Here is a 14,901-nt window from a genome sequence, read left to right on the forward strand (position 1 = left end):
GGTGTTAGGCTGCCAGGGCTGGGTCCCTTGGCTCAGGGAGGGCTCTCACCCACCACCCTCTGGGGCGCCCCAAGTGAAACAGCCTGGTATGGAGTCTGGTGGAATGGCTATGGAGGCCTCATGTTATGCTCCCTTCTGGGAGAAGTCAACTTGTGTTGTCTTCTGGTTTCTTCTTCCTCTTTTCTCAGAAAAAATACTGTTCCCACAAAAGAATTTTGCTGTAATTTTTTGCACTTTCTGGACATCCCCAAACAATAGTGATTTGACAAAAATTCTACCATTCAGCTGTCATCTCATCACCACCACTAGCACTGCCACCATCATTTTTGTTAAGAATTACAGACTAACTGAAATAAGTCTTCCTGAGGCCAAAGGTAGGATTGTATCCCATCCTTTACTTCCACCCACCACCCGCTCCCTGCACTCCTCTGAGGGAATCCGACCCTACTGCAGCTTCTCATAGAACTGTTGGAGTCCCACCAACGTATTTTCCAGATCCTGAGCCCGCTGCCTCAGCATCTCACCAGATTGTGATTTCCCTCCCTCATGTAAATCCTTTGAGTCTTGCACTAGACTGTATACATCCACCAGAATTGCTAAACCTGTGGCGACCCCACCAATGATACGGGCTCCCTTGCTCATTATCCCAGCGGCGCCTTCAAACATTATGCCGAGCAGACCAGGATTCTGGGCTGCTGCTCTGGGGTTGTGTCTGGCCAACCTAGTGGCACGAACATGCTTTGCTATGTTTCTCAGAACCCTAAAGCTATTTACTAAAGAAGAGATTCTTTCTTTGCTATCACCTAAAATTTCCCAGAGGAGATGTAAATTGTCTCCAGTTGATTCCAATTTCTTGACCTCAGCTTCTATGGATGACATGTAACGGTGCTCCACAATGCTGGTGGTCATAGCTGTGACAGTAGCCACTGACCCTATCACCAAACCAGTTCCCGACAATGCTAAACTGAGCCCTCCTGTAAATGGGACAAGACCTATGCCTGCAATACACAAGATGCCGGATACAATGCCAGTGGAGTCTGCCACCACATTAGCAATGGTACAGTTCTTGTGGACCTTGTCAGCCTCTTCTGCAAGGGCATAGAGATGTTTTATGTGCTCCTCAGCATCTCTTTTCACCTGAGGATATAACTTCAAAAACTTCTTCTTAAACTCCTTCTCTTGTTGGTGCATCTCTTTGACTTCCATGACCGAGAGCTTTCCATGTTTCTTTAGACCTTCATGAACTTCCTTTGCCTCATCTCTATAACAAAGAAGACAGATATTGAACAAATATGTAAAAAATGAGGGTAGTTTATTAGACAATTAGATGATCCACAAGTGGGCTGGACAATGTGTATCCTGGATAATCCTCAGCGTTTTCACTATCACTCAAATGAAAGGAGAAATAATTTTTTTCCTTAAAATTAAATATGTGTTATACATTGTAGATGATTCCCAGTACTTATTCTTCAGGGTATAAATACGCGAACATCACTTAAGATGCTCTTAAATCATAGGTCTCTATTAAACAATCAATGCCCTCAAGGACAAGTTAACACCTTCAGCACAGCAGGTGTTTGTAGCAACCCTCTAAAATAAGAAGGGGGTTGGAGGTGGGAGCACCTCGGTTCAGAGCATTTAGTGTGGAATGAGAGTAAAGTTGCTCAGTCATGTCTGAACTTTGCCATAGCCTCTGGGAAATGATTTCCTGGCACCTTGACTGTCCTATTTGATAGAAGGATCCTCAGTTATATGGATATCGGGCCAGTAGATGGTCTAACAATGTGATATTATGATGGGGCCTGGGCCATGTCGTATCAGCCCTGACCTGGGGAAGTGTCTGAAAGCTACAGGTCAAAATGTGGGCAGTATGTGTGTGACCTGAATTTAATTTTACGCAGTGACTGGGTAAAAAATGATTATGTTCTTGAGCAAGGCTTAGTCAGGCTATGTGAAGCTCTCTTCTGGACTGAAACTTGACCCTGGCTTTCCAGGTCCTCCTTGCCAATAAGTAAAACCCTGCCTAAAAAGAACCTAGTGAGTTGGATTAACAACAGAATCCCCCCTACTTGTTCCAAGATGAGATATGATATTAAACTACCCTCATTTTTTACGTATTCGTTCTTGGCTTGTCTTTAACCAAAGTTCTCTTAGATCAGTTTTTCAATAATTCCCCCATTCTTGGTGTCTCTTTGGGAATTCTGCACACCCACATCACTCTCCTTCTCTGTGCATTCCCACCTGTTTAGTACTGTATCCCTGTTGTCCCACTGTTCATCGATTTGCTCAAGTGGGCACCAGTAACGTATCCATTGTGAGACTTGTTGTTACTGTTTTTGGCATATCGAATATGCCACAGGGAGCTTGCTAGGCTCTGCCATGCGGGTGGGATACTCTTGGTAGCTTGCCGGGCTACAAGAGGGATGGAGAAATTGAATCTGGGTCGACCACGTGCAAGGCAAACTCCCTATCCGCTATGCTATCGCTCCAGCTTACGTGTATTTGATGTATTTCCCCCCATATCCTTTCTAGCAGGGATTCAAATATCTACAAAAGTGCTCATGAATATTGTCATCTTGATGTTCCTAACAAGAGTCGGAATTGGTTTCTCTCCCATAGGGTTAGATATGATTATCAATATTTGAATGTGAGGTGACATTGAATGCAGGACAATGACATTTCCTGAGGATAAACAACATCAAGTTTGAGACCTTCCCAGACTTTGCATTTCCCCTCGCGTCTATTAACTGCCATCATCTCTCTCTAATAAGCTGCAACTGTAATCCCATCAGTCTTGTTAACTCTGTGAGACAACCTAGTGAATTTTCCATCTTGATTGAGTTTTGGAAGACCCTACCCCAAATTTGTTGGTGGCGTCAAACATAAAGTTGTTTAGTGGATATGGCTTCACATTGGGCAGTGTAGCTAATTTTTTTTCTTTTTTGGGTCACACCTGGTGATGCACAGGGGTTACTCCTGGCTCTGCACTCAGGAATTACCCCATGGCAGTGCTCAGACGACCATATGGGATGCTGGGAATCGAACCCGGGTTGACTGTATGTGAGGCAAAAGCCCTACCCTCTGTGCTATTGCTCCAGCCCAGGTGTTGCTAATTCTTGAATTGAGAAAAATCTCATTAACAACAGGAGGAAACTTTAACTGTATTTACCCCTTACATATACAAGCCTGATAATATAAACACGATACTTCAAGATTTTAGACAAAAATATAGTTACTGATTCAGTTGTCTCGCAAGCAGGCATCTGCTTCTAATCTTGGTTCCCCTAGGCTACATAGTGACCCTCAGTGACCTCTTTCTCACTGGCCTCTCAGATGTCACCAGTCTAATCTGTACCTTTGCAGCAAGAGCTGCTAGTATGTGACTACCAGGTCACGTGCAACGTTATGGAACCTCAAAAATATCTCAGAGACGAAGTTGAGAGTCATCTCTTGTTATGAAAAGATAATGCTAGATAAAGCTGCAATTTGCTTGTTTCTAGAGAAACTTTCCTCTTTAATTGGACTTGGGAGTCTCATCAGCACCTTTCAATCACACACACACACACACACACACACACACACACACAAGCAACTACTTTGCAAGTGACTGTGAAATTATTAGTGGTCAGTTACAACACTGACCCCAGCCATAGGTCAGGAGCATCCTATGTAGAATAGAAGAGTGTCCTGAATGGCTATGTAAAATGTCATATCCAGATAGCTGAAGAGGAATTGATCCTCCAAACCCTGTCATTTATCCCAGACTAAGGGCATCCAGATGACATACTGTCATCTTGATGTTCCTAACAAGAGTCGGAATCGGTTTCTCTCCCATAGGGTTAGATATGGTTATAAATATTTGAATGTGAGGTGACATTGAATGCAGGACAATGACATTTCCTGAGGATAAAAAAACGTCGTCTTAGGAACATCAAGATGACAGTTGGGAAGGGAAGAATTCTGGGGAGGATGATAGTGGTTGTTATCCACTCAATCCCACAGTTTAATTCTAATCAAGGTAGAATTATTGCTACTATCACTGGACATGTAAGGAATCTGGGAATGCCGAGCACAGATTTAGAGCCCTCATGCTGGGTGCAGATAGAGTCAGGATCTAGCCCACTATGTACAAACATCTTATGACCTTTGTCCCATGAACTGAAAGGAAGGTCCATGTAGCAATTGAATTATCCCCTTAATTGGAGAGAAAGAACCTACACAGAGTGCCCAGGTTTGCCAAAATGTTCTTCCTTCTCCCTAAAGGAAGTGTTTACTTTCATCTCTATGAAAAGGACTCTCAGCTCTGTTTCTTCCCGGTATGGCTTCCAGATGGTGATTAGTTGAGTATCATTGTGTGTCAGTACTATGCTAAGTACTATACGTATTCCCTTATTTTCTTTAAGGAGAGTGAACCGAGATATGACACTGAAGCAAATCCCTTGTGCATGCTTACATAACCCCTTTCCACGCATTCCTCTCAACTCAGATTGTCACTGCCATTTGGACGACATAGCCATCAGATATTGGGAGTGAGCACACCCCTTCCCATGGAGGCAGACTAGTAAGAAAGAAAGTAGCCCAGAGTGATAGAAGGAGTGATATCCTATTGAGCCCTTACTTCCTCTTAATTACCTGGTTAACTCAGCTTCGGCCACAAATTGCTCCCACTCTTCATCTCTACTCAACAGAAGATGAAGTTCCTTCTTACTCACTCCATTCAGGAGAGAGTAGATGGTCTCCTCAGTAATGCTCTCTAGATGAAAGAAGAAGGAAAGAGGTGAGAGCACTGGGGAGCAGCTTCCCTGGTATTGAGTCCATGATGCTTCCACATGTTTCTCTCAGAGCACTGAGAGAAGCACAATCACTGCTTCTCTCCTGAGACACTGTGGATGGTATCACCTGGTTCATGGAATTAGTTGTGTCGCCCCCTTTTACCTGTTAGGCCTTGGCCCCCATATTTGAAGGTGAGTTAGAGTGTTAAGAAGTGTTAAATGAGTCATAAGATTCAGATCATAGATCTTTAACACTGGAGCTCTTCTAAGGAATGAAGGGGACTCTGACTATCTCACACACTCTCTCCACAGAGAACAGGCCATTGGATGACAGAGTGGAAAGGTGGTAGCCAGCTCACTAAGAAAAGAGGTCTCCCCAGAATCCAACCCTGCCGGCACCTCAATATTCTATTTCTAGTCACCAGAATTCATGAAGTCACCTCTGCCTCTCTGTGTGTTTAGGAATAATCTTGACAGAATATTATGCTTTAGATGGAACCTGTAGGAACTTTGGTGCAGAAGGTGGGGCAGCACCCTGGACACAAATGCCCCCATGTTCAAGGGCACAGAGGGCTGTTTCCAGTCTATGGAATGTATGTGGTAAATGGGGACTGGTACAAGCATGTGTGTGTGTGTGTGTGTGTGTGTATGGGGGTGTGATAGGGGGTGTATTTGTGTGTGAAAATGAGAGAGAGAGAGAGGACATGCTGAAACAATGTAGGTGTGTTTTCTGCTCCATATAGGTAAGCAGGTACTCTTATTTCACAGGATGAGTGATCTCACCGCCAGCAAGAAGAAAGCTCAGGACTTAAATCTGAGCCAAATTTTAGGCATGTCTGTGATATTACATTGAAGCCCTCCTTATGTTTTAAAAATTCCTCCAAACCCTCACTTAAACTCTATAGCGTATGCATGGAGTCTTAGTGGTGCGATTATATTAAAAACTAATGGTGCCACCTAATCACCACGAATAAAACTACACATCCTGGGGCTGAGATCTCCAAGCCTGCACGGTTTGAGACTGGACCTGACAGTAGCTAGACAGTTACACCCACCAACTGCCGTGTAACCCCAACAACGGCCAGGATCCAGAGATTATCACACTCAGCTCCCAGGAGAGAATAAGGCAGAGTCTCCTACCCTGTGCCTGACTGTCTCCACCAGGGCCCAACAGCTGAAGACCTCTGGGCCCCAGCCAAGGCCATGCTGGGACCACTCTCCACACACTTGGATGAGCCTCATGCATAAAAGAACTGGCAGAGGAACCCAGGTGTGTGGAACCTGGGGCTGAGATCTCCAAGCCTGCACGGTTTGGGACTGGACCTGCCAGTGGCTAAATAGTTACACCCACCAACTGCCGTGTAACCCCAACAACGGCCAGGATCCAGAGATTATCACACTCAGCTTCTGGAAGTGTGCGGCCGCATTTGCAGCCGCGTGACAGTTTATCATCTCATACCTACTTTGGACAAACTGGCAGGCTACCGAATGTAACCTGCCCACACGGCAGAGTCTGGCAAACTCCCTGTGGTATACCCAATATGCCAAATACCAGTAACAATGATGGTTATCATTCTCCTAACCCTGAAAGAGCCTTGAATATGGCACTTTAAAAAAAAAATCTCAGGGCTAGGATGAAGGAGACGTTACTGGGGCCTGCTCGAGGCAATCGGTGAACAACAGGATGGTCGTGATCGTGATTGTGATCCAGGCAAAAAAGTATCATTTTGTTCATCCTACACCCTCTAATATTGGCAGTGGAAGAGGAGTGTTCAGGTGGGTGGGGCTGGATCTTCAGGTCTGAACCTTGGGATCAGCCCTCACCACCTCTTCCTGGTGTCTCATGGGACACAGCTCCCCAGTATTTCTCCCCACCCCACCAGGCCTATCTACTGAACAAGAGATCCTTCTATTTCTGGAGGAGGTTGTGTCCTAGAACCTTCAACTCTAGACTCCTGCTGGGATCTAGGGCTGCACTGCCTCTTGTTTCTGATCCATCCTCCCTCCCTCATCTGCAATAGCACAGGATCCACACCATCTGCCTCCTGGGAGTTTCTGGTGGATTGGATTTTATTGGATTTTATGTAGAGTGAAAGGGAAAAAGACAATATGTGAGAGAGAATGCTTCAGCAAATAAAATAACTTTTGGTGGCAGGGTGGATTCATATTTTTATGGTTTCTCTGCTTCACTAAAAAAAATAGAATACCAGAGCAAGGATGAAGGGAACTCAAGGCCTCGTGTCTATGTATTTTTTCATGTAAAATCTCTTCTAGAGTTCTTGCCATGAATGGTCCCTCCCAGAGGCCATCATATGTGGTCAGCAGGAGTTTGTGATAGGCTATTCAGGGCAGGTGCTCTAACACATCTATGAGGGGATATGGAATGAGGGAGAGAGATTCTACTGAAACAAGAAGGGAAAGGATTAGCAAGTAGGTGCTGCCATGTGGTGAATCACATGGTAGGAATACACAGTGATTCTCTCTTTAGCAGAGAAAAAAATTTTTTTTGTTGTATGAGGGTTCAGGTATTGTGGTCCATGTCATGCAGTTCCAATATTGCAAAGAAGAGATGGTCCGCCCCAGTGGTCATCATATCTAAGCAGGAGTTTATGATAGGCTATCCAGGGCAGGTGCTTGAACACAGCTATGAGGGGATATGGGTTGAGGTGACAGATTCTAATGGAAACAAGAAGGGAAAGCATCAGCATTTAGGTGCTGCTTCTGTGGAGGCACCAGGTAGGAATACACAGTGATTCTCTGTTTAACACAGGAATTTTTTTTTCATTGTATGAATGGGCGTGGATAACATGGTGCAAGTCACACAGTTCCAATATTTCAAAGACAAGATGGGCTCCTACTCTAGGCTTGGCCATAACTACCTCCATGTCTATCAACTATGTGGTCTAGCGTGTTTAAGGCAGACAATTTCAGGAATTTTGAAAGCATGAGATGGACTTAAGTAATGTCAATGTAGCCTGGCTAGAATGGTCTTGTAGGGGAATACTTGGGGCAAAAGGCATGAAAGGGTAAAGAGACCACTTCAGAGTTGCTGCTCAAGCCACTTCTCTCCCTGCCTCACCTCACTCAGTATAGAAACACTATTTCTTCTCCCTCTTCTCTTTCCAAGTATTCAGTAGCTGTCCTGGCTTCACTTGTGAGCCATTTAGCAGTAGGAATAGGGCAAGCTCAGAGTGAACACCTCAGCTATGGCTCCTGAGGAAATACCAGGTGGAGATATCCTCACAGGTCAAATTGGGAGAGTCCTTCCCCCCCTCCAGAGTTTATGTGCCGTTCAGAACTCTTTCAATTCTTGATTCCTCAGGAGCATATCTCAACACCTTTCATTGTGTGGGGTTTCAGGGAGGTTCCAGTCAGAGAATAGGATACTGAATACCTGAACTCATTATTATGCAGGATCTCACACTCAGCACTCTGTATCCAGCAGAGAGGTGTGGCTTCACCCTTGGGGAAAGAACAAAGTGTGGGGTTCAACATGAGTAACTGGGCTATACAGAGTCAATTGAAAATGAGTCCAGGTTTAAGTCCAGAAGGATTACAAATACTAAAATACTGACTCCTCAACCCTTTATGAAATCTTCTGATGAACCCCACAACATAGCAAAGGAGGCACCAATAGCAGCAATGTTCCGGGAAACGTCTTTCCTCCTTCCATCCAGGTGTTGCCCGTTATCCAGGGCTCCTTCCTGGAGCTACAGGACTGAGCAGACCCTTGCCCAGCTGGTTTTTAACCTAGAACTGTGAGGAACGGGAACTGAGATGGACTGCGTGCACCCATAGCACTAATATTCCAGGGAACGTCTTTCTTCCTCCCCTCCAGGTATCTGCCAAGATTCCAGGGCTCCTTCTGGATGATGCGGCCACTAATTCGGCCGCGAGTTATTCTCCCCTCCATATCCCATATGAACCATAAGTTATCCTCTTAGGTGGAACTTTCACTAGGGCAGCTTTAAACATCAGAAACACAGTAGGCCAATAAATCATTAGCTCCAACTCAGTTAATACTTCACCAAAAAGACAATACTAACAGTGAGCATGAAGGTCTAAACCACACAGGCCACAATGGTAAAGCAACGAAGACGCTCACCAAGCTTAGTTAGTAAAGAGACTAGCCCAGAAGACCCCAACAGTAATGAAGTGCTAGACAACCTCTCAGACAAGGAATCTAGAAGGGGGCTACTGAGGATGCATAAGGACCTAAGAGAAGCAATGGAACGCACCGCCAATAAAATACAAGAGGATTTGAAAGTAGAAATATGGAAAATGCAAACAAAATTACAAACAGAAATGTCAGATCTGAAAAACCTTGTAGGCAAATTGAAAAACTCAGTGGAGGACCTCAGCAGCAGAGTAACAGCTGCTGAGGACAGAATCAGTGAGCTCAAAGATGAAGTTCAGAGACTCTCCAGAAAACAAAGAGACTCGCAATCCGCCAACACATTTCAAGAGAAGATCGGGATGAAACCAAGAGGAATAACATAAGAATTATTGGAGTCCCAGAGGGACAGGAAGAAAACCCTGTTGAAGAAGAAACCATCAAAGACATCATTGCTATAACAGTCCCAGAAGTGAAGAACACATGCAGCCACATTCAGGAGGCCTGAACGGTACCAGCTAGAAGAAATCCAAATCAAAAGACTCCAAGACACATCCTGATCAAAATGACAAAAACCTTCAACAGATAAAATTCTGAAAGCAGCAAGATCAAAGAAGGAAATTGCCTATAAAGGAGCATCCTGGTAGCTCGTGTCTTTATTCTCATTTGTTTCCAGGTATCTTTTGATTTCGTCCTTGACTTCCTCCCTGACCCACTCGTTGTTCAACAATGAGTTGTTTAATTTCCAGGTGTTTGATTTGGTTCTCCGTGTCTGTGTGTGATTCACTTCTATCCTCAGTGCATCGTGGTCTGAAAAGATGGTTGATACTATTTCTATCTTCCTGATTCTGTTGAGTTGTGTTTTGTGGCCTACCACATGGTCTATTTTGGAAAATGTTCTGTGCGCACTGGAGAAGAATGTGTATTCTTTCTTTTTGGTGTGTAAAGCCCTGTATAGGTCTATAAGCCCTTTCTCTTCTATTTATTCTTTCAAATCCAATGATCCCTTGCTGAGTTTTGTTCTTTTTGATCTATCCAGAGGTGATGGGTGGGAGGGATACTGGGATCCGTGGTGGTGGGAAATGGGTACTGGTGGGGGATGGGTATTTGATCATTGTATAATTGAAACCCAAGCACAACAATTTGTAAGTCTACAACTGTACTTTATGGTGTTTCACTAATAAAAATTTTTTTAAAAAGGAGCATCCTTAAGATTCACAGCTGACTTATCTGAAGAAACCCTCATGATCTGAAAACACTGGTGGGATATAGTGAAAAAACTCAACGAAATAAATGCCTCACCAAAAATACTTTACCCACCTAGACTCTCATTCATAACAGAAGGAACAACATACTGTTTCACAGACAAAAATTAGCTCAGAACTTCATAGACTCAAAACTATGGTTACAAGAACAACCAAACGGGCTACAAGACAAGACAAGCCCCTCAAACATACCAAACTCTGCAAACAGATGGGACAAAAACCCATAACAATAATCTCTCTCAACGTCAATGGGTTAAAAGCACCAATTAAAAGACACAGTGGTAGGATGGATCAGAAAATTGAACCCAACATTCCGATGCCTGCAAGAAGCACATCTCAACAATCAGAGCAAACACAGGCTCAAAGTTAAAGGCTGGAAAACAATCCTACAGGCAAACAACTCCCATAAAAAAGCGGGAGTGTCCATTCTGGTATCAGACCACATTGATTTCTAACTGAAGAAGGTCATAAGAGACAATGAAGGTCATTTCTTATTGAACAAGGGATCTGACAGCAGGAAGAACTTACAGTACTAAAATCTATGTGCACCTAATGAGGGACCAGCAAAGTACTTAAAACAACTACTCATAGACTTGAAGAAAGACATTGATAGCAACACAACACTAGTAGGAGATTTCAACATCGCTTTATCACCTCTTAATAGATCAACCACACTCAAGCTTAGCAAGGAAAAGTTTATCTGAGGGAAGAAATGGAAGAAAGGGTCTTATTAGATATATACAGGACACTTCATCCTCAAAAAATACACATTCTTCTCAAGTGTGCATGGGACATTCTCCAAGATAGACCACATACTGAACGACAACACATATCTCCATAAAATTAAGAAGATAGAGATTATATCAACGAATTTCTCAGACCATGATGTGCTGTAAATAGAAGTAAATCACACATACACACAAAGAAAATCAAATCAAGCACCTGGGAATCAAACAGCTCTCTATTGAACAACGAGTGGCTTTGACAGGAAATCAAAGAGGAAATTAAAAGATTCCTGGAAACAAACGAAAATGAGGACACGAGTTACTGAAACTTATGGAATACGACAGAAGCTGTATTAAGAGGAATTTATAGTTCTACAAGCATTTCTCAGGAAGGAAGAATGAGTCCACATAAGTAACCTAACCTCATAGCTTAAGAGCTTGGAGAATGACCAGCAAAAGGAGCCCAATCCGAATAAGAGGAAGGAAATAATAAAACTCAGAGCAGAAATTAATGAGATAGAAACCCAAAAAACAATCCAAAAGATCAATGAAATCAAGATCTGGTTCTTTGAGAAAATAAACAAGATTGATAAACCTCTAGCAAGACTCACAAAAAAGGGAGAGAGAAAAACCCTAATGAGCCGAATCAGAAATGAAAAAGGGGACATCACAACAGAAACTACAGAAATTCAAAGGATCCTCAGGGATTACTTTGAGCATCTTTATGCCACAAGACAAGAAAACCTCGAGGAAATGGATAAATTCCTTGATTCCTATAACCTCCCAAGAATGAACCAAGTAGACCTGGAATACCTGAACAGACCTATCATCATCAAGGAAATTGAAATGGTAATCAAAAGTCTCCCCAAGCACAAAAGTCCTGGCCCAGATGGATTCACTAGTGAATTCTTTCAAATATTTAAAGAGGCCTTCTACACGCCTTCTACAAGATCATCGTGGGTGATTTTAATGCCAAGATAGGACCGAGAAGATCAGCTGAAGAACTTCACATCGGGACCCATGGCCTAGAATGGAATGAACAGGGTGAGAGACTGTCTGAGTTCATCATGTCGATCAAGACCATCCATGGTAACTCACAGTTCCAGAAGGCAGAATCTAAACGTTGGACATGGGAGTCTCCTGGTGGACGATTCCACAATGAAATAGACCACATCATATTCAATCGACGGTTTTGCCTGACTGATGTCGCTGTTGTCCCAAAATTTCGAACGGGATCGGACCACCGTCTCCTTCGTGCAAAATTCTACTTCACAGAGCAGGGAGAAAGGGCTGCGAAGTTCAAAAAGAGAACTCCCAGAACGACCACCAACTGGGAACTCTTTAGCACTATTGCGGCAACATGAGAAGATGCCATTGTTGACAACATTGACGAGGAATACGATCTACTGGTTCAGCACCTCCATGAATGTTCGAGGAATGCCAAGAGAGAGATAGCCACAAAAAAAGCCTGTCTTCGAAAACTCTTGAGCTAATTCGCCAGCGTGGTTTGGCGCATGCCTCAGGCAACTGCAAGCTAATGTCCGAGCTTGCAAAGCAGTGCAGAGATGCAATCAAGAAAGACCTCAAAGAGAGAAGAGAAGAAGTACTGGTAGATGTGGCAGAAGCTGGGAAAAGTATTCGTTTCGCCCGCCTCTCCTTCGTCAATTACAAGACCAAGATGACTGCCCTCCGACGTCCTGATGGATCCATCACATCCTCCAGAACGGCAATGGAGAAGATTATCCATGACTTCTACTCAAATCTCTTTGATAGCCATGTCCACTTGCTGACATACCAAATTCCACAGGATGGATATGTCGTTCCCAACATTCTCCCTTCCGAAATCCAACACGCCATTTCGTTGGTAAAGAAACAAACAGCACCCGGCCCAGACAAGGTCAGACCTGAACACCTGAAGAACCTGCCGTCAGTACTCATCAAAACACTGGCTCGGCTCTTCACTCGCTACCTGTCTGAATGCAAGGTTCCGTCCCAATGGAAAACCAGCAGGACTGTACTACTGTTCAAGAAGGGAGACATCCATGACATTGGCAACTATCGCCTGATCTGCCTATTGTCTGTCATCTACAAGTTGTTCACTCGAGTCATCCTAAATAGGATTGGCAGAACACTAGATGAAGGACAACCATCTGAGCAAGCCGGGTTCCGCAAAGGATTCAGCACCATCGACCATATCCACACAACAACCAAACTCATTGAGGTTTCTCAGGAGTTCAAGATGCTGCTCTGTTTAACGTTCATTGATTTAAAGAAGGCATTTGATTCTGTTGAGACAGAAGCGGTCATTGAAGCCCTAGCCAATCAGGGCATTCAAGCCCAATACATCAGGATCCTCCGTGAGCTGTATTGCGGATTCACTACCAGGATCTCACCATTCTACAAAGAAGTGATTGTTGATGTCAAGAGAGGGGTGCGGCAGGGTGATACCATTTCACCGAAACTCTTCAGTGCCACCCTCGAGAACATCATGCGACGACTGGAATGGGAGTGAAGATAGATGGTCGGCAATTACACCACCTCCGCTTTGCTGATGACATTGTTTTAATAACACCAAACATCAGCCAAACGGCACAAATGCTGGCTGACTTTGACCGTGAGTGTGGAAAAGTAGGACTATAGCTGAATCTTACGAAGACAATGTTTATGAGAAACAGCCTCGTTCCTGATGCCCCTTTCGCTCTCAACAGAACGACCATCTCCGAATGCAACAGCTATGTGTACTTAGGTCGAGAAGTCAACATGACAAATGACCTGGCACCCGAGCTGTGCAGGAGGAAGAGAGCGGCTTGGAACGCCTTCAAGAATGTCAAAGAAATAGCTAAGAGGACGAAGAACCTCCGGCTCCAGGCACATCTCTTTGATTCCACTGTTCTTCCTGCATTAACATATGCCTCAGAGACCTGGGCCCTACGCAAACAGGATGAGAATGCTATTCAGGTCTCCCAAAGAAGAATAGAAAGAGCTATGCTTGGAATATCACGTTTCACTCAAATGAGAGAAAGAATCCGGAGTTCTGACATCCGTCGACGATCAAGAATCAGGGACGCTGTCTCATTTGCCAAGGTGTCAAAAATCAGATGGGCTCGTCACGTAATGAGATTTAAAGACGACCGCTGGACTAGAGCTGTTACTGACTGGATTCCACGGGATGTCAAAAGACCACGTGGCCGCCCCCCTACCAGATGGTCAGACTTCTTCGTGAAGATCATGAACGATCTGTTTGAGGGTCTTCATGATCCCAGAGCGAACAGATGCCATTGGGCTACACTAGCACGCGACAGCGACAAATGGAGACGTTACTGGCACCCGCTCGAGCAAATTGACGACTAACGGGAAGTTAAGTGATTAAGTGATTTAAAGAGGCCTTACTCCCAATCCTCTTTAAGTTTTTCCAGAAAATTGAAGTATCAGAAACACTTCCAAACAGTTTATATGAAGCAAATATCAACCTGATATGAAAAGCAGACAGAGATACCACAAAGAAAGAGAATACAAGCCAGTATCCCTGATGAACACAGATGCAAAGATCCTCAACAAAATATTAGCAAATAGAATCCAACGACTCATCAAAAAAGATCATACACCATGACCAATTAAGATTCATCCCAGGGATGCAAAGATGGTTTAACATTTGCAAGTCGATTTGCTCAAGCTCAAGCGGGCCCAGTAACGTCTCCATTGGAGACTTTGTTGTTACTGTGTCTGGCATATCGAATACTCTCGGTAGCTTGCCGGGCTCTCCGAGAGGGGCAGAGGAATCGAACTCGGGTTGGCCATGTTGGCCACTTGTAAGGCGAACGCCCTACCTGCTGTGCTATCGCTCCCAAATCAATCAACATAATTCATCATATCAATAAAAGAAAGAATAAAAACCATAGAATCATATCAATACATGCAGAGAAAACATTTGACAAGATACAGCACTCGTTTATGATGAAAATTCTCAGCAAAATGGGCATCAAAGGAACTTTCCCCAATGTAGTCAAAGCCATCTATTACAAGCT

The 14,901-nt window shown here is 44.0% G+C and overlaps 1 protein-coding gene across 1 annotated transcript in view; it reads right to left on the reverse strand.

The window, feature by feature from the left end:
* Nucleotides 1-444: 444 nt before the first annotated feature.
* LOC130044810 (apolipoprotein L3-like) overlaps nucleotides 445-14,901 on the reverse strand; it is a 28,482-nt gene continuing 14,025 nt past the window's right edge. Inside the window, exons 2-3 of the mRNA XM_056137460.1 lie at nucleotides 4,633-4,753; nucleotides 445-1,261 (exon numbers count right to left, since the gene is read on the reverse strand). Of these exons, the coding sequence (XP_055993435.1) occupies nucleotides 445-1,261; nucleotides 4,633-4,753 (938 nt within the window). The remainder of the gene's footprint in view (nucleotides 1,262-4,632; nucleotides 4,754-14,901) is intronic.

This window comes from Sorex fumeus, unplaced genomic scaffold (genome assembly GCF_029834395.1).
Source record: "Sorex fumeus unplaced genomic scaffold, SorFum_2.1 ptg000125l, whole genome shotgun sequence".
Classification (NCBI taxonomy): Eukaryota; Metazoa; Chordata; class Mammalia; order Eulipotyphla; family Soricidae; genus Sorex; species Sorex fumeus.